The 12848-nt window shown below is 45.0% G+C and overlaps 1 protein-coding gene across 5 annotated transcripts in view; it reads right to left on the bottom strand.

Annotated features, from left to right (window-relative positions):
• Positions 1 to 831: 831 nt before the first annotated feature.
• kiaa1522 (KIAA1522 ortholog) overlaps positions 832 to 12848 on the bottom strand; it is a 41223-nt gene continuing 29206 nt past the window's right edge. For 4 of the 5 annotated variants that reach the window (XM_031287107.2, XM_035992888.1, XM_035992889.1 and 1 more), the window contains 8 exons: positions 8324 to 8482; positions 7725 to 7768; positions 7462 to 7600; positions 6693 to 6800; positions 6453 to 6613; positions 6176 to 6364; positions 2553 to 6060; positions 832 to 2076 (listed from right to left, as the gene is read on the bottom strand). In XM_031287107.2, coding sequence (XP_031142967.1) covers positions 2036 to 2076; positions 2553 to 6060; positions 6176 to 6364; positions 6453 to 6613; positions 6693 to 6800; positions 7462 to 7600; positions 7725 to 7768; positions 8324 to 8482 — 4349 coding nt within the window. In that variant the 3' untranslated portion in view covers positions 832 to 2035. Of the gene's footprint in view, positions 2077 to 2552; positions 6061 to 6175; positions 6365 to 6452; positions 6614 to 6692; positions 6801 to 7461; positions 7601 to 7724; positions 7769 to 8323; positions 8483 to 10743; positions 11063 to 12848 lie in introns of those variants that run through there. The other variant, XM_031287109.2, reaches the window with a different exon arrangement.

The raw sequence follows: 12848 nt of genomic DNA, 5'->3' as shown, positions 1-12848 counted from the left end.
CTCTTTTTTCACCTGGTGTTGTATGGTGTTTCTAACACACTTTAAAGGTGCAGTAGGTAAGACTTCTAAAACTAACTTTCTGTCATATTTGCTGGAACTGATCCTATGTTCCAGTAGAACTACATCCAGCTCCTCTGGCACCACCTACAGCCTGTAGAGCTCCCTGTTCAGATGCACCAATCAGGGCCAGGGGGTTGTCTAAGTCATGTCAATCACTGCTCATGCATACGCATTCATTCTCCCTTGTGGGGGGAGGGGCTTAGGAGACCGTTTTGGGCTTTAGCAGAAAGGGGGGGAGGGACTGAGAAGTTGTCGATGTTCAAGTCCTGGATCTTCACAATCCTACCTACAGCACCTTTTAAATATACAAATACAATACAACAGTTTCTGCAAGAGAGACCTACTGCTACTCAGACAATGAAGAATTACTTTACTGAATGTTGCTGTACTAACTGCCTGTGCCTGGAAGTAGCTGATAAGGGATCTCAGGTGTTTTAAAAGGGGACTTAATGTTTCAGTACTTACCTGGGCCTTAATGGTAAATCACAGGGAAGTGTGGCCAATCTGCCAAACCTAATTAAACATGTTTTTTTTGGGTTTGAGACGTAAGATTATCTAGAAATAAATGCCATATATGCCATGTACTATAAGACATAGGACGGTTGCAATGGGGGTAGTGTACAGAAATCAATATCCGGACATTAACTGTCATATAATGAAATGATGCATCATCTCTAACATGAAATAAACGCTGGCTGAATTCTGTGGTCTGCAGAAATGAAATGCATCTTTGTCTGTACCACATCTTCAAAGAGAAAGAAAGCAGGGAACTGCATTTTCAATACACTTAAATTTTATTTATAGAAGTAATAACTGTACATAAAATCTTTATAATCATCAAGATGTCGATTTTCGACCCGTTACGAAGAGTCAGTTCACTCACCAATGAATGATTTTGCTGGGGGAAAGCATTTTTTGTGCAAATAGTGATGAGTTGGATTTTCCACCAAAAAGGCATAGGCCAAAGTTTTGGATACAGAACATTTAATAAAAACATTGACCTCTCACTAAGTCTACTCCAGTGTATCAATCATCCAGGGCCAATCGTTAGCATCCATAGCCCTAGGAGTGGTTTGCCAGATGAAATAGATTCTTAAAATATTTTAAATTTGGTAGGAAAAGTTGACAGACAGTGCTACAAGTGGAAACAACCACACATAAATAAATAGGATGCTTGTGTTACTGTTGTCCTCAAAGAGTTCCCAGATGTGATGACCTTTACTAAAAATTCGATCTAATTGACATTTTAGCAGTTGCTGTAATCGGACGCTTTTCTGTGATAAGTCTTAATGGTTTATCATCTGTAGCTTCACAAAGTGCCTCAGTCCTAATTGACAAAATATCTTCCTCTCATTCTTGTTGAGTATGCAGCATCCCTTTTTCTCAAATACTATTCCAGATATGTGTCCACACAGTGAAAAGCAGGACCAAAACTGAGTGTGACAATTAGTTTTTACTCCGATCTTTAAGCCAAGAAGGTGATAAAATGCTAATGTGTCTTGTTATGGATGCCATCGTCATCTTTTTCCTGACAACTGCTTAATTATGCATTATATTAACAACAGGCAAAAAAGACAGTAAACCTCTGTACAGGAATGCTTTGCCAAGACAAATCCTTTTTCTGAGTTGCAGTGGCCACTACCTAATTCTACCTCTGGGAGGCGATCTCACACAAGCCAAATATTTACAGTCCACACCATTTCATCCTGAGGTGCCTTAATAAGAGAAAAACTATAGCTTAGAAAAATACTCCAGAATAAAGCTATCATAAGAAATGGGGAGCTACACATTTTTTTGCATTAATATGTAAGAAGGCCATTACAGGCTAAGGCTTTGGGAGAAGACTTAACACACGCAACGCTCTGATAGTTGACTTGTACGTCTCTCAGTAATGTCAGTCCTTGCTGTGAGTTGTCCTTTTACTTGCTTGTAGTCGTTGCTTGTTTCTCTGGCATGAGCCTGGTTCAATGCTCTTTCAAAACAGTGTTTCAATTGTGTCCGCTGTCACTCTTGTAGCTGAAGAGGGAAGACAAGAGAAGGATAGACATGATGGCATCAGCATAATCAGCATAATACAGTTACAGGAACACATGTAATGAGTGTTCTGTCCTAATCTAATTCAGTCACTGAGACATGATCATGAGCTTCAGGTTAAGGCTGATTGAAGCACATGCTTGCACATTTGACTAGAAAAAGCTAAGGGCAAAGCCTGCAGCATTTGTATTGTGTTAGTGTAGAAGGGGGGGAGAACATATGCTGTTTAAGGCAATGTGAAACTGCTTAGCTGTTCAAGATCACGGAAATGCTTGAATTTGCATTCTGTGTCTTCATGACATGAGTGTGGCACGTTTGCTATTGATTTATGTTAGCAATGAATCAGCACAGTTTACACACTCAGCAGCAGTACACTGATGCACGCTGATGAAGGCAGTCTTTCATGACTTGCGCAAATGACAGAAAATCATGGTTACAAAGAATGTTGCTGCTCTTACCTGTTGTCTCAGAAGGTATTATTCCACTCATATGATGCACTCCTGCTATTGCTCCGTTTCCTTCAACACTGAAGTCCATCTTTGCTGAACAAGCAGGAAGATGCTGTGAAGCACTGATGCTCCCGTGGGCTGGTTTCTTTGCGACTGGAGGAGGAACTTTGTCCAACTTCCCCCCACCATTGGAGAAAGCGGGGGCCTTCGATTTGTCGGACACCTGCATGAGCTCGGCCGCCAAGCTTTGCTTCAGACTTGCCTGAGCTTCAGTGGAGGAGGCGGCTGGAGTCTTGTCTATGACAACCGTTTTTGTGCTCCTCGAGAAGATGAAGCTGGCGGTAGAGGCTGGGGACTTGTGCATGTCACATCCCTCAGGGGATTTCAGGGACAGAGCCCCTTGTTCACCGACAGAGCTGTAAGTGGACGGTCTCACACCCAGTCGGGATGGAAGACCATCTCTTGAAGACATGGCTGCCGTTTTCATACGTATGGCTTCCTGTAAGCGCATGGAAGGAGTGTTTATTACCACGGGGGATGTCTTTACTGTCTGCGGGGGAGATTTTAATGACAGGGACTTGCGGATGGGCTTCTGTGGAGTGTTTTGAGGTCCTGGGATTGAAACTGGGCAATTCTCCTGATCTGAAGCACCCTGGTTTGTTGACTTGTCCTCCGATGGAGCTTTCACCTGATCTTCAGTCATGTTGACTGATCTGAGACGAACCATCTGAAGCAGGGAGGGGGTGACTAGAGGTATGTTGGCATCCTCTTTGGGAATGGGTGCACCTTTGTGGCGGGAAAGGAGCTCCTTGCTCCTGGCCTCTCGGTTTTGCACACTGGGCTGCCTTCTGAAATGAACACCAGGAATTAAATTCTCTGCTGGTAAAGGGGGTGCTACTGGGACAGTAATTGGAGGTTGGGCACTGACGGGAAGCTCGGAGGGAGGCTGATCTTCAATTTTCAGAGAGTCTTGCTTCCGGAAACTGCTGGGAGGAACTAAAGCAGAGACTGATACTGGGTTCTCTGCTCCTGCAATGGGTGGCAAAGAGGGTGAATTCACTGGGGGAGGTGGGACACTGTCTGAAACAGCTAAACATTTTTGCACTGGTCTGCAAGAAATCTCATCAGCGGTGTTAGCTTTTGAAACTTGCACAGCAACCTCTGGTTTGGTGTCAGTAACCGTTTGTGGAACAGCAGGGGACACATCTGGAATTTGTCTATGTACAGATGTCCCAGCTTCGCTCGAATCCTCAATTGTCTCTCCGACTTCCTCTGTGGGTCTTCTTGGGACATCCAGCTCTGTGAGACAACTGTCCATCACATTTGCCACACTGTCTGTCACAAAGGGTGGAGGAGGTAGAGGAAAGTCAACCTCGTCTCCTCCAAACACCGAGTCCTCTTCCATAGGAGGCGGAGGAGGTGGCCAGCAAGACTCTGCGACATGGATCTCCTCCTGTAGCCTCTGTAATTCATCTGGTGGCGCAGACACTGATGAAGGAGGTGTCTTTCTTGGCAGAGGAGGTGTAGGGTGGTATGCCGGGGGAGGGGTAGGTGGTGGCGAGGCCTTACTAATTTTGGGGACCTCTACAGAAAGCGTCTGCATGGATGTGACCTCACTTTTGTCCATCTCGCGATCACTCTTATGAACTAAAATTACCACCCCGTGCTGTGAGAAGGCTGTATGGTTCTCAACAGGTAAATCTTCTTCTGTCGCGGCACTGCTACTCATTTTTATTTGCTGTATGTCCACTGAGTGTTCTGTTGACACCAGTTCCTTTCTGTGCAGTACTGCCATGGGTTTCTTCATGACAGGAGGAGGCTCTTTCTTTGGACTCTCAGGTTCCTTCACTAGAGGGCTACTACTCTGCTCTTGTTTCTGAACGTCTGCACTTGCTTCCACGCTCTCTCGTTCGGTACTTGGAAATTCCCTATTCTCCTTCTCCTTGTGAACGCCTTCAGGACCTGTTTCTAACAAAGTCTCAGGCTTTGCTTTGCTTTCTGACAATTCTAAGACAGGTTTGTCTATGGTTGATGGTTTTTCAACTAAAACGTGCATCTCCTTGATGGCTTCCGTCTGGGTTCCTGCTTGTTTCGTTGTGCTGTCTTGTATCTGTGCTGGTTTCTGGGTTACTGTGATGACATTAGGGCAAGGTCCACACAGGAGCTGAAAGGTGCGTTTGTTGTGAACCCATGTCTCCGGAGGAGGAGGACATGGCGCTTTGACTTTGGGAGGTGGTGGGATGTTCAACAGCTCTCTGACTTCAACCCCCAAAGTCAAAGAATTGTTATCCGGAGTGCGTTCTTTTGCAGCAACGGTGGGTGGAGATCCCTGCGGAGGCAGACTGGGGCTACATGTGGAGACATCTGGATTGACAGACTCAGATGTGCCAGATGATAGAGAGGTGAGCGAGGAGGAAGGGGAAGCTGCTGAGGATGAGGCTCGAGACACCGATCTCTCAGGTTTGACAGGTTTCTTCTTCTGCTTGTCAGGAGAGGTTGGGGAGATCCCTTTTGGGGAGAGTGTCGGAGTGCCACTCTGACTGGAGTAGCCACTGGAAGGGGACATGGTCCGTTCAAATTTCCCCCCTTCCGAGGGAGTTCTCTGTGGGGAGGAGCTGCTGGATTCTGCCTCTGTTGCTCCCACTCCTGCCTCAGTAGAAGACGACTGTGTGGGGCTCAAAGGACTGGAGGAAGCGTCTACACAGCTGGACCCCGTGGACTTTGATACAAATGTGGGGATCCTACTGGTATCTGCAGTAACTGATTTGATCTCATCCGTTGCTACAATATTTTCTGTGGCATTTGCCACATCTCCAGACACAGAGTCATCGATATCCACCAGAAGCCTGGAGTTGCTCCTGATCTTATTACTATGCAGAGAGTTGGTTCTCCGTGGAGGTGCCGGGGGTTGCTTGGTCTTCATAACCGACAGACTGCGTGTGAAATTCTGTCTGGTCTTTGCATCGTCGCCAGCAGCCACTGACCCTGAAACATCAGATTCACATTCTTGACCTGTAACAACATTTTCCCTTTTACTGTTGGAGCTGCTAATCATGCTAACTAAGCTACGGAGACTGACGAGGTCTTGGTCCCCACTAGACTGCTCTGTCTGGCTTTCCCGCCCATTCGGACCCACTCTCTGTGAGTTGCCACTACGTGTGCTACCCTTAGAGGATACCGGGGAGGAGTTTGAAATAATGGTCTTTGAAGACTGCGACTCGCTCCAGTTCGACCCCGAAGCCGATGTGGGCATCGGTGTGGAGTCGTTGTGGGAATTGTCAGTCTGGGAACCATCTCCATCTGATCTTCTGGACAAAAACGGGCTGACTGATGAGTCCCCGGATGCAAGGCTGCTTTTGCTTACAGTGCGAACACTACCGCCATGGTTTACACTGCTGCCACGCGTCCGACTGCTGCTGCGGTCGATTTCTATGACTTCAATCGAGGCCGGCAAGACAGCATTAGGGATGATTGTAGACAAGTAGGTGGCCTGAGGAGACATGGACATCACTGGACCCTACAAAAACAAACAAAAAACACAGAATTTCAGAGCTTTCCCAAATGCTCAACACAGAATAAGGTAAAATACAGATTACTGAATTGTATCCCTAACGTACTGATTTAATCCTTACCTGGGGTTCCTGGAGGAAGCTAAACACCGTTGAAGGACAGAAGGATGAGATAGTGGTCATGCCGGGTAGTGCAAGGGACTTGGGTCTCAGGGTTGAGGTGGGACAGGGATAGGAGGCAATGCCCTGGTGGTTGAAAGGCTGCTCGTCTTCATGGAGGTGTTTCCTCAGCAGCTGTTCATCCCTGGAGGCCTGTTCAGGAATGGAAAAAGGTAAAAAACCTGTAATGTGTATTAAAACTATTCTGAAAAAAGTGTATACTTTCTGGAGAACCCTTTACCTCCAGGTCTGAAAGGTGCACCCTTGCTCCCTCCTTATTCGCTACTGGAGACCCTCCATCAACCGTAGGAATGATAACAACACCTGATTGGCTGTTAGTGACATTTCCGTCGTGATTAGAGGAAGATACAAGCTGCTGGAAGGTTGAGTTTCTGTGCAATGCTGGGAAGAGGGCAGATCGCTGTCAATAACAAGTTTACCCCCAAGGATGCATGATGTCTACATGATGGTGTGGACATACCAAGCTCTTTTTGGACCTGGTTGGGAATACCCATGATGGTGGTCCTCCTGCTCCTCTTCCTGCTCGTATCTAGTCTTTTCACTGGATTCAGAGGCTTGAATGTAGAACCTGAGAGACAGAGTTCAACTACTGTAACTGAATTTGAGGAGGGTTATTCTGCAATGAAAAAGCTGTGCTCAGGACAGGAGAAGAACTTGGTGAAATAATGCAGGCAATGCACTATAATGCATCGAAACTCAGTAAAGGACATTGGGGACCTGGCTTTTCTAGAGGATTTTAAAAAGGAGGTTTGAAATATGGACCAGAATACCAATTACATTTTCTTTGTCCACACACACACACACACACACACACACACACACACACACACACACACACACACACTTTGCCTTATAGCTGTGCTGTCTTCAGATGCTTAGAACTTTTTGAGGAATCGGGAAAAAAAGCTCCAGCTGTGTGACCGTGTGTGTGTGTGTGTGTGTGTGTGTGTGTGTGTGTCAAGTTGCTTTTCCTTTGATTTCACGCCATAACTGCAGAGGCACCAAGCAGCTGGGAATGAGATGCTAAATAAGTACACGCTCATGACTCGCCATAAAGCAATAAACCCAGGAACAAAGCTGAAACTGCTTTCACAGGCACAAGAACTATGATTAGCTCCTATTTCCCTAAGATATAAGATATGGATGCTTCCTTTCAAAGTCTCTCTTTAAACACACACACACACACACACACACACACACACACACACACACACACAGCTGTGGTTTACCTTGGCGGGTGAGCACAGGCCTAGTCGACACAGCAGAAGTTACTGTGGTATCAGTACTCCCAGCGGTGGATCTCGACTCCGGAGAGCCACCTCTGTCCTTGGAGCTGATATCCTGCTCCGGACGCAGAGTGTCTGTGGACTGCAGGGGATACACACACACACACACACACACACACACATGCAGCAGTTTTTAGTTAGGTGGCATTCTTTGTGTGTAGGAAGTGAAGGAAAAAATGACACACAGAGCTTTTGGAGGCACTTACAGCAATGCTCTCATCGTTAGGAAAGTTCACTCCATTTGTGTGCTCTGTGTGAACCAAATAGACAAGGATCAAACACCGAAGCTGAATACACTCAAACTCCATCCATAATCATGTACAGTATCTATCATCAGTGATGTAATCGTAGATTAAAAAGGTGAATAAACATGAAGCTCCAGCTAGTAACTTTAATGTGACCCGAATAGAGAAAAGTGCCACTGACGAACACAAATCTGTTCTATTTAAAAATAATGTCTTTAATCAGTCTGATAGTACTTACTGTACTATACTATACTACACTATACTACAATGTGTTCTTAAATATTGTGGGTAAACTTTATTTAGATGGGTTTACATCTATTGTACATTATTTGAGTATAAAACGCTCGATGGTGTTTTAAGCCCCCAACGTCGACTTCAAGGCAGCGCTGAGACCGTTGACTTCAAGGCACCTAACCCTAACCATTGCCTAATCCTAGTGCCTTCCAGGCAGCGTTGCCTGGAAGACGATGTTGGGGGCTTAAAACACCAAACACCGTTTAAAACACAAATGTCTACGGTATGAACTAATATGTTTTCGTATTTATAGTCCTGTGTCTGACCTTCCTGCTGTAGTATCTTGAGCCCTTCCTGGGCCTCAGTGTGCAGGTCCTCCAGGTACTGTGGCCTGCTGCCCTCGATGAAAACATTCTCCTGGTAGTGCTGGGACGTCCTGTAGTGGACGGACAACCTCTTCTGGTCTTCATTCCCTTTCGGGCCAGCTGTTGGTATGGTGGAAAAAGAAAGGGTTGGGGAAAACAGAGAAGAAGACAAATGTAAAATTTTGATCTTGAATTGAACAGCAGCTTATTACACTTCTTCCTATTTACTGTGTATCTGCCATTTTGCTATTTTTTGATCTTCGGACCAAAAACACCACACTTTATTCTGAAACACACCAGCTTTCTACAAGCAATTTAAACCTTTGTCTTTCAGCAGGTACTGCCTTGTCCTCTTTGTCAATCATCAACCAAATGCAAACAGACTCAACAGGTGTCCACTTGCCAAAACATCTATCAGCTTTACAGTGAATCCTTTGCACCTCCACCTGTCGCGAGTGTGTGCTTATCGGTGCACGTTTGACACAGCACACTCTTCCAATCTCCTCAGCTGAGCAGTTTAGTTGGCAGATGTCCCAGTCTGACCAGGCTCTCAACAGTAAACTATTGCCTGGCTAATCTCCTGCAGTATCTATCATGGAGGATTAGATAATCTGGATTGTCCATATGTAAAGATGTCACTGGACCCCCTACTGGGGGACCTCCTGCATGGGAACTGGACCAGGCTCTCCCTTCAGGATGGCTTTACTCAATGTCAAAGGACAGCCAACAAAAGTGGAGACTGAACAGAAAATTAAGATTTAATAATAAAAAGTACTAGTCATACAGCAGTAAATACAGTATAGGCAACGGCCCAGCCAGCTGTAGTTTAGTTATACTAAACTTCAGTGATGATGATGATGATGAATAATTTTATTTCGGTTAACATACATGAAAGAAACAATTATTTCCCACAATTAGCCACTGTAGCCAACCTGAAAAAGGAATAGCCTGAAGCCAAGGCTTATTTTTGCTTATCCTATATGTTCAAGAGATGGTTAGCTTTATATTTTTTTTGCCTTGAGTATGTGCACACAAACAATAGTATTTGGGGAATTAGGAGGTGGAAGCCATCTAGTCTTAAATACTGTCACACATTCATATTTGATGTGACAACCAAAGACAGTTTGACTTTTGTGGCATGTGGTTTGCCTGTGAGGCACTTATTCTTTTCTAGAGGGCTTAAGTGCAAACTAGGCAGGGGAAGCTAAATGATTATGAGGAGAATGTGTGTAAATTAAAGGCAGGTCTCGAAAAATTATGAAAAAAAAAAAATTTGCAACAATATTTTTATTATAATTTTGTGGGCATTTTAGGCCTTTATTTATATAGGACAGATGAAGACATGAAAGGGGAGAGAGAGGGGGAATGACATGCAGCAAAGGGCCGCAGGGCAGAGTCGAACCTGCGGCCGCTGCGTCGATGAGTAAACCTCTATATATGGGCGCCTGCTCTACCAGGTGAGCTACCCAGGCGCCCATTATAATTTGTTTTGTCTATTATTTTTAGCTGTATGCTTGCCTCTGGCTGTGTGGGCTATGTCAGTTACATACATTGTACGTTGTCTGTTATTAGCTAATCAGAAGTCAACGCGAGGTGTCCGCTTTCCCTCCTTTGTCACTCTCAACACTGTGGCTCTCAGTCTCACCTGGTAAGGTAACACTGTGTGAGTGTGGATGTACATACTGTACATGTTTGTGTGTGTAAGGTAACAGACACTCCTACCCCTATCCCCTCTGCAATCACACAGGTGAGGCAGCCCAGACACAATGCCCGCCCCTGTGTGTGGCTGTGGGAAATCTCAGGTCATTGTGAACCTGGGACTGTCTGATACCATCCAAGAAACAGAGACAAAGTTCATTACAAAACAGCCATCGCCATCGCAGAGTGCATATTACTCGCATTTAAGGTGTTGTGCTCTAACTACTAGTTGTGATTTTTTTGGAAAAGCAGCCATTTGCGAGAATCTGCCAGACCCCTGCGATGCGGGAGGTTTAGGGCTTTTGGTCGATTAAGACGACCGCCAAAAAAGTCAGTTAAGCCCTTTATCTCATTAGAGAGAACCCCTAAATTGTCTTCAACACTAATTCTTGCATGGCAGTGTGTCTGTGTTTGTGAGACAGAGACAATGAGTTGCACACAAAATCAGCAATTATAGAAGCAAGTCTTTACACTGACTAACTAATTCATCACCTCATAACCTCAACCGTGCAACACAAACTTTTTAGGGCATATAATGTCTTGGAAAAAGGTCAGCTTAACTCTACAAACCTCAATCAAAGCAAAGTTAGAGTATTACTGTCCAAATCAGCGTTCATTTCTGTCAGCAGCCTAAAGTCAAAGCTACAGCCTGCCAACGACGTGCCATGTGAGTCAGCACTCACCCTTCTTCTTGAAGACAGACAGCAGAGAGTGGAGGCGCTTCCTCAAGTAGACCACCATGCCTACACCAGCGCCATAGCAGATACAAGGCAAATAAAGTCCAACAAGTCCCTTTTTTTGTGTCAATGGTGTAAAAAGTCAGTTTGTTTTACAAAGAAGATCCCGATGCTCTGAACTCTAAGGATAGAAAAACGATAAAAAAAAAAAATCTTTGACAGCCGTGTGTCTGTGAGTGGCTGTAGGTGGCCTGTTGTCAGAGTGAGAAGCTCTCTCCTCTTTCAGCAGAGTGTCTGAGTGACTCGGGACGGACGAGTACACAATAAGATCTGCTTCCAGCCAAGCAGCCTGTCCTAGCTGCATTATCCCTGAGTCTGATACCCTCCTCCCTTCCCCCCTCTGCTCTCTCTCTCTATATAGTTTGCTCTGTCGCTCACACTAGCTCCATTGCAATTCCCTCTCTATTGTCAAATAGAGAGGGAATTGCAAAACGGCTGTCAAAGTCTGGCTTTCAGGAGGCATCCACCCACACTTCACTCAATATAGAAGCACACGTGTGATTGTGTGTATGCACACATCACGCATGTGAATGCCAAGAGCCTGGAAAGATAAAACAATCTAAGAACAAAAGTGACAATTGGAGAACAATTTTAACAATCTTGTGACGCTTCAGATGTATCCTAAGACCCCCTGAGGGAGTCCGACCCACAGGTTGGGAACCACCTTTTTGAGGGTTTACATTGAGTCTGTACTGTTTGGTTTGTAATTTAAAAAAACAAATTCCCAGTATGTATTGGTGTGAAATACTACCTTGATAATTACTAACATTTTAACATATTGTAATGACTAATACAACTTAAAAGCCAAAGAAAGGATTATTAATCAAAATGCAAAATTTTTTTTTTGCAGTAAAATAAAACAGAAGTGTAATAATTTAGACAAAAAATATCAAAGTTGTTACTTTAAATGAACTGTATTCTCCAGCTTCTACCATGAAAATGTGTTTTTTTTAGGCAACTGTGCAGCACTGGAGGCTTTCCTCGTGTTTATTATCAATTTCAATTGTGGCTATAAGAAAAGCTAAAAGTACACCACTGGTATACTTTAAGGTTATATAGTTCTATTTGTCATTGTCCTTTCCCTAATGAAAGCCTTCAGCACCATGCAACTGTCTGACGCTCTGTCTCATTATCTAAGGGCTACAGGGGCTAGATTTGACAGTAGAGGTTGTGTCCTCAGTGAAAAGCTAAACAACTATTTCAACGTGCTGTAATGCCTAACCCTCTCCACTGCATCACTTTCTCCAGTGCCCTATCCCCCCTCTGTCTCTGCCGATCTCTCTTCCTTCACATCTTTCTTTTCTCTGCCTTTCTCTTCCTGTCTGCCCCTTTGCCTCATAGCCACAGAGGTCTAGTTTGAGTTATAAATAGCTGACACAGCCTTGGTTCATCATTGCAGCTCTCATTGCGCTGTGTGTGTGTGTGTGTGTGTGTGTGAGTTTCTACACGCCTACTAATGTTTCCTGACAAACTGCAGAGGGTATGAAATATAACATGGCTATGAAAAAAAAAAAAAAAACCTAAAAGCTGATTCTGTGCCAAACAAACAAGTAATGCTGTGTTCAAAAGGGTTACTTCCCCACTATAGAAGCAAGCACTTGATCCAGTTGCGCTCTGAATGGATGTCAATAAAGTGACATGGCAGGGGGCTACAGCTGGCCCATACACTCGGACCAGCTGGAGGGTAGTAGCACAATTACTTTCATCCATACACCCACCATCCCTCCTCACGCTGCACCCACACAGAACTCCTGGTACTGGAGAACGGGTGAGGATGCTGAGCTTCTCCAGTGAAGAAAGCTCCACCCCAGTGTCCAGGGTCAGACTGCCCAGCCTGGGGTGCTGCTGGCTGAGGTTCAGCCTCGGGTTGAGCTGGGGCTGGAATAAGCTGAGGCCTTCAGGAGAGCAGCTTTAGACATTGGAGTCATGCCAGAGGATTAACTCCGCCAGTGGCTTACCCTGTCCATCGCTTCACCTTACACTCCCTCGCCCCTGACATTTAGTTCTCCCTCTATCAGCACTTCTCATCTCAGTCTTTTGCTTAGAAATGT

Source organism: Sander lucioperca, chromosome 16, assembly GCF_008315115.2.
Source record: "Sander lucioperca isolate FBNREF2018 chromosome 16, SLUC_FBN_1.2, whole genome shotgun sequence".
NCBI lineage: Eukaryota > Metazoa > Chordata > Actinopteri > Perciformes > Percidae > Sander > Sander lucioperca.
This window is presented reverse-complemented; position numbering and strand designations above follow the sequence as displayed.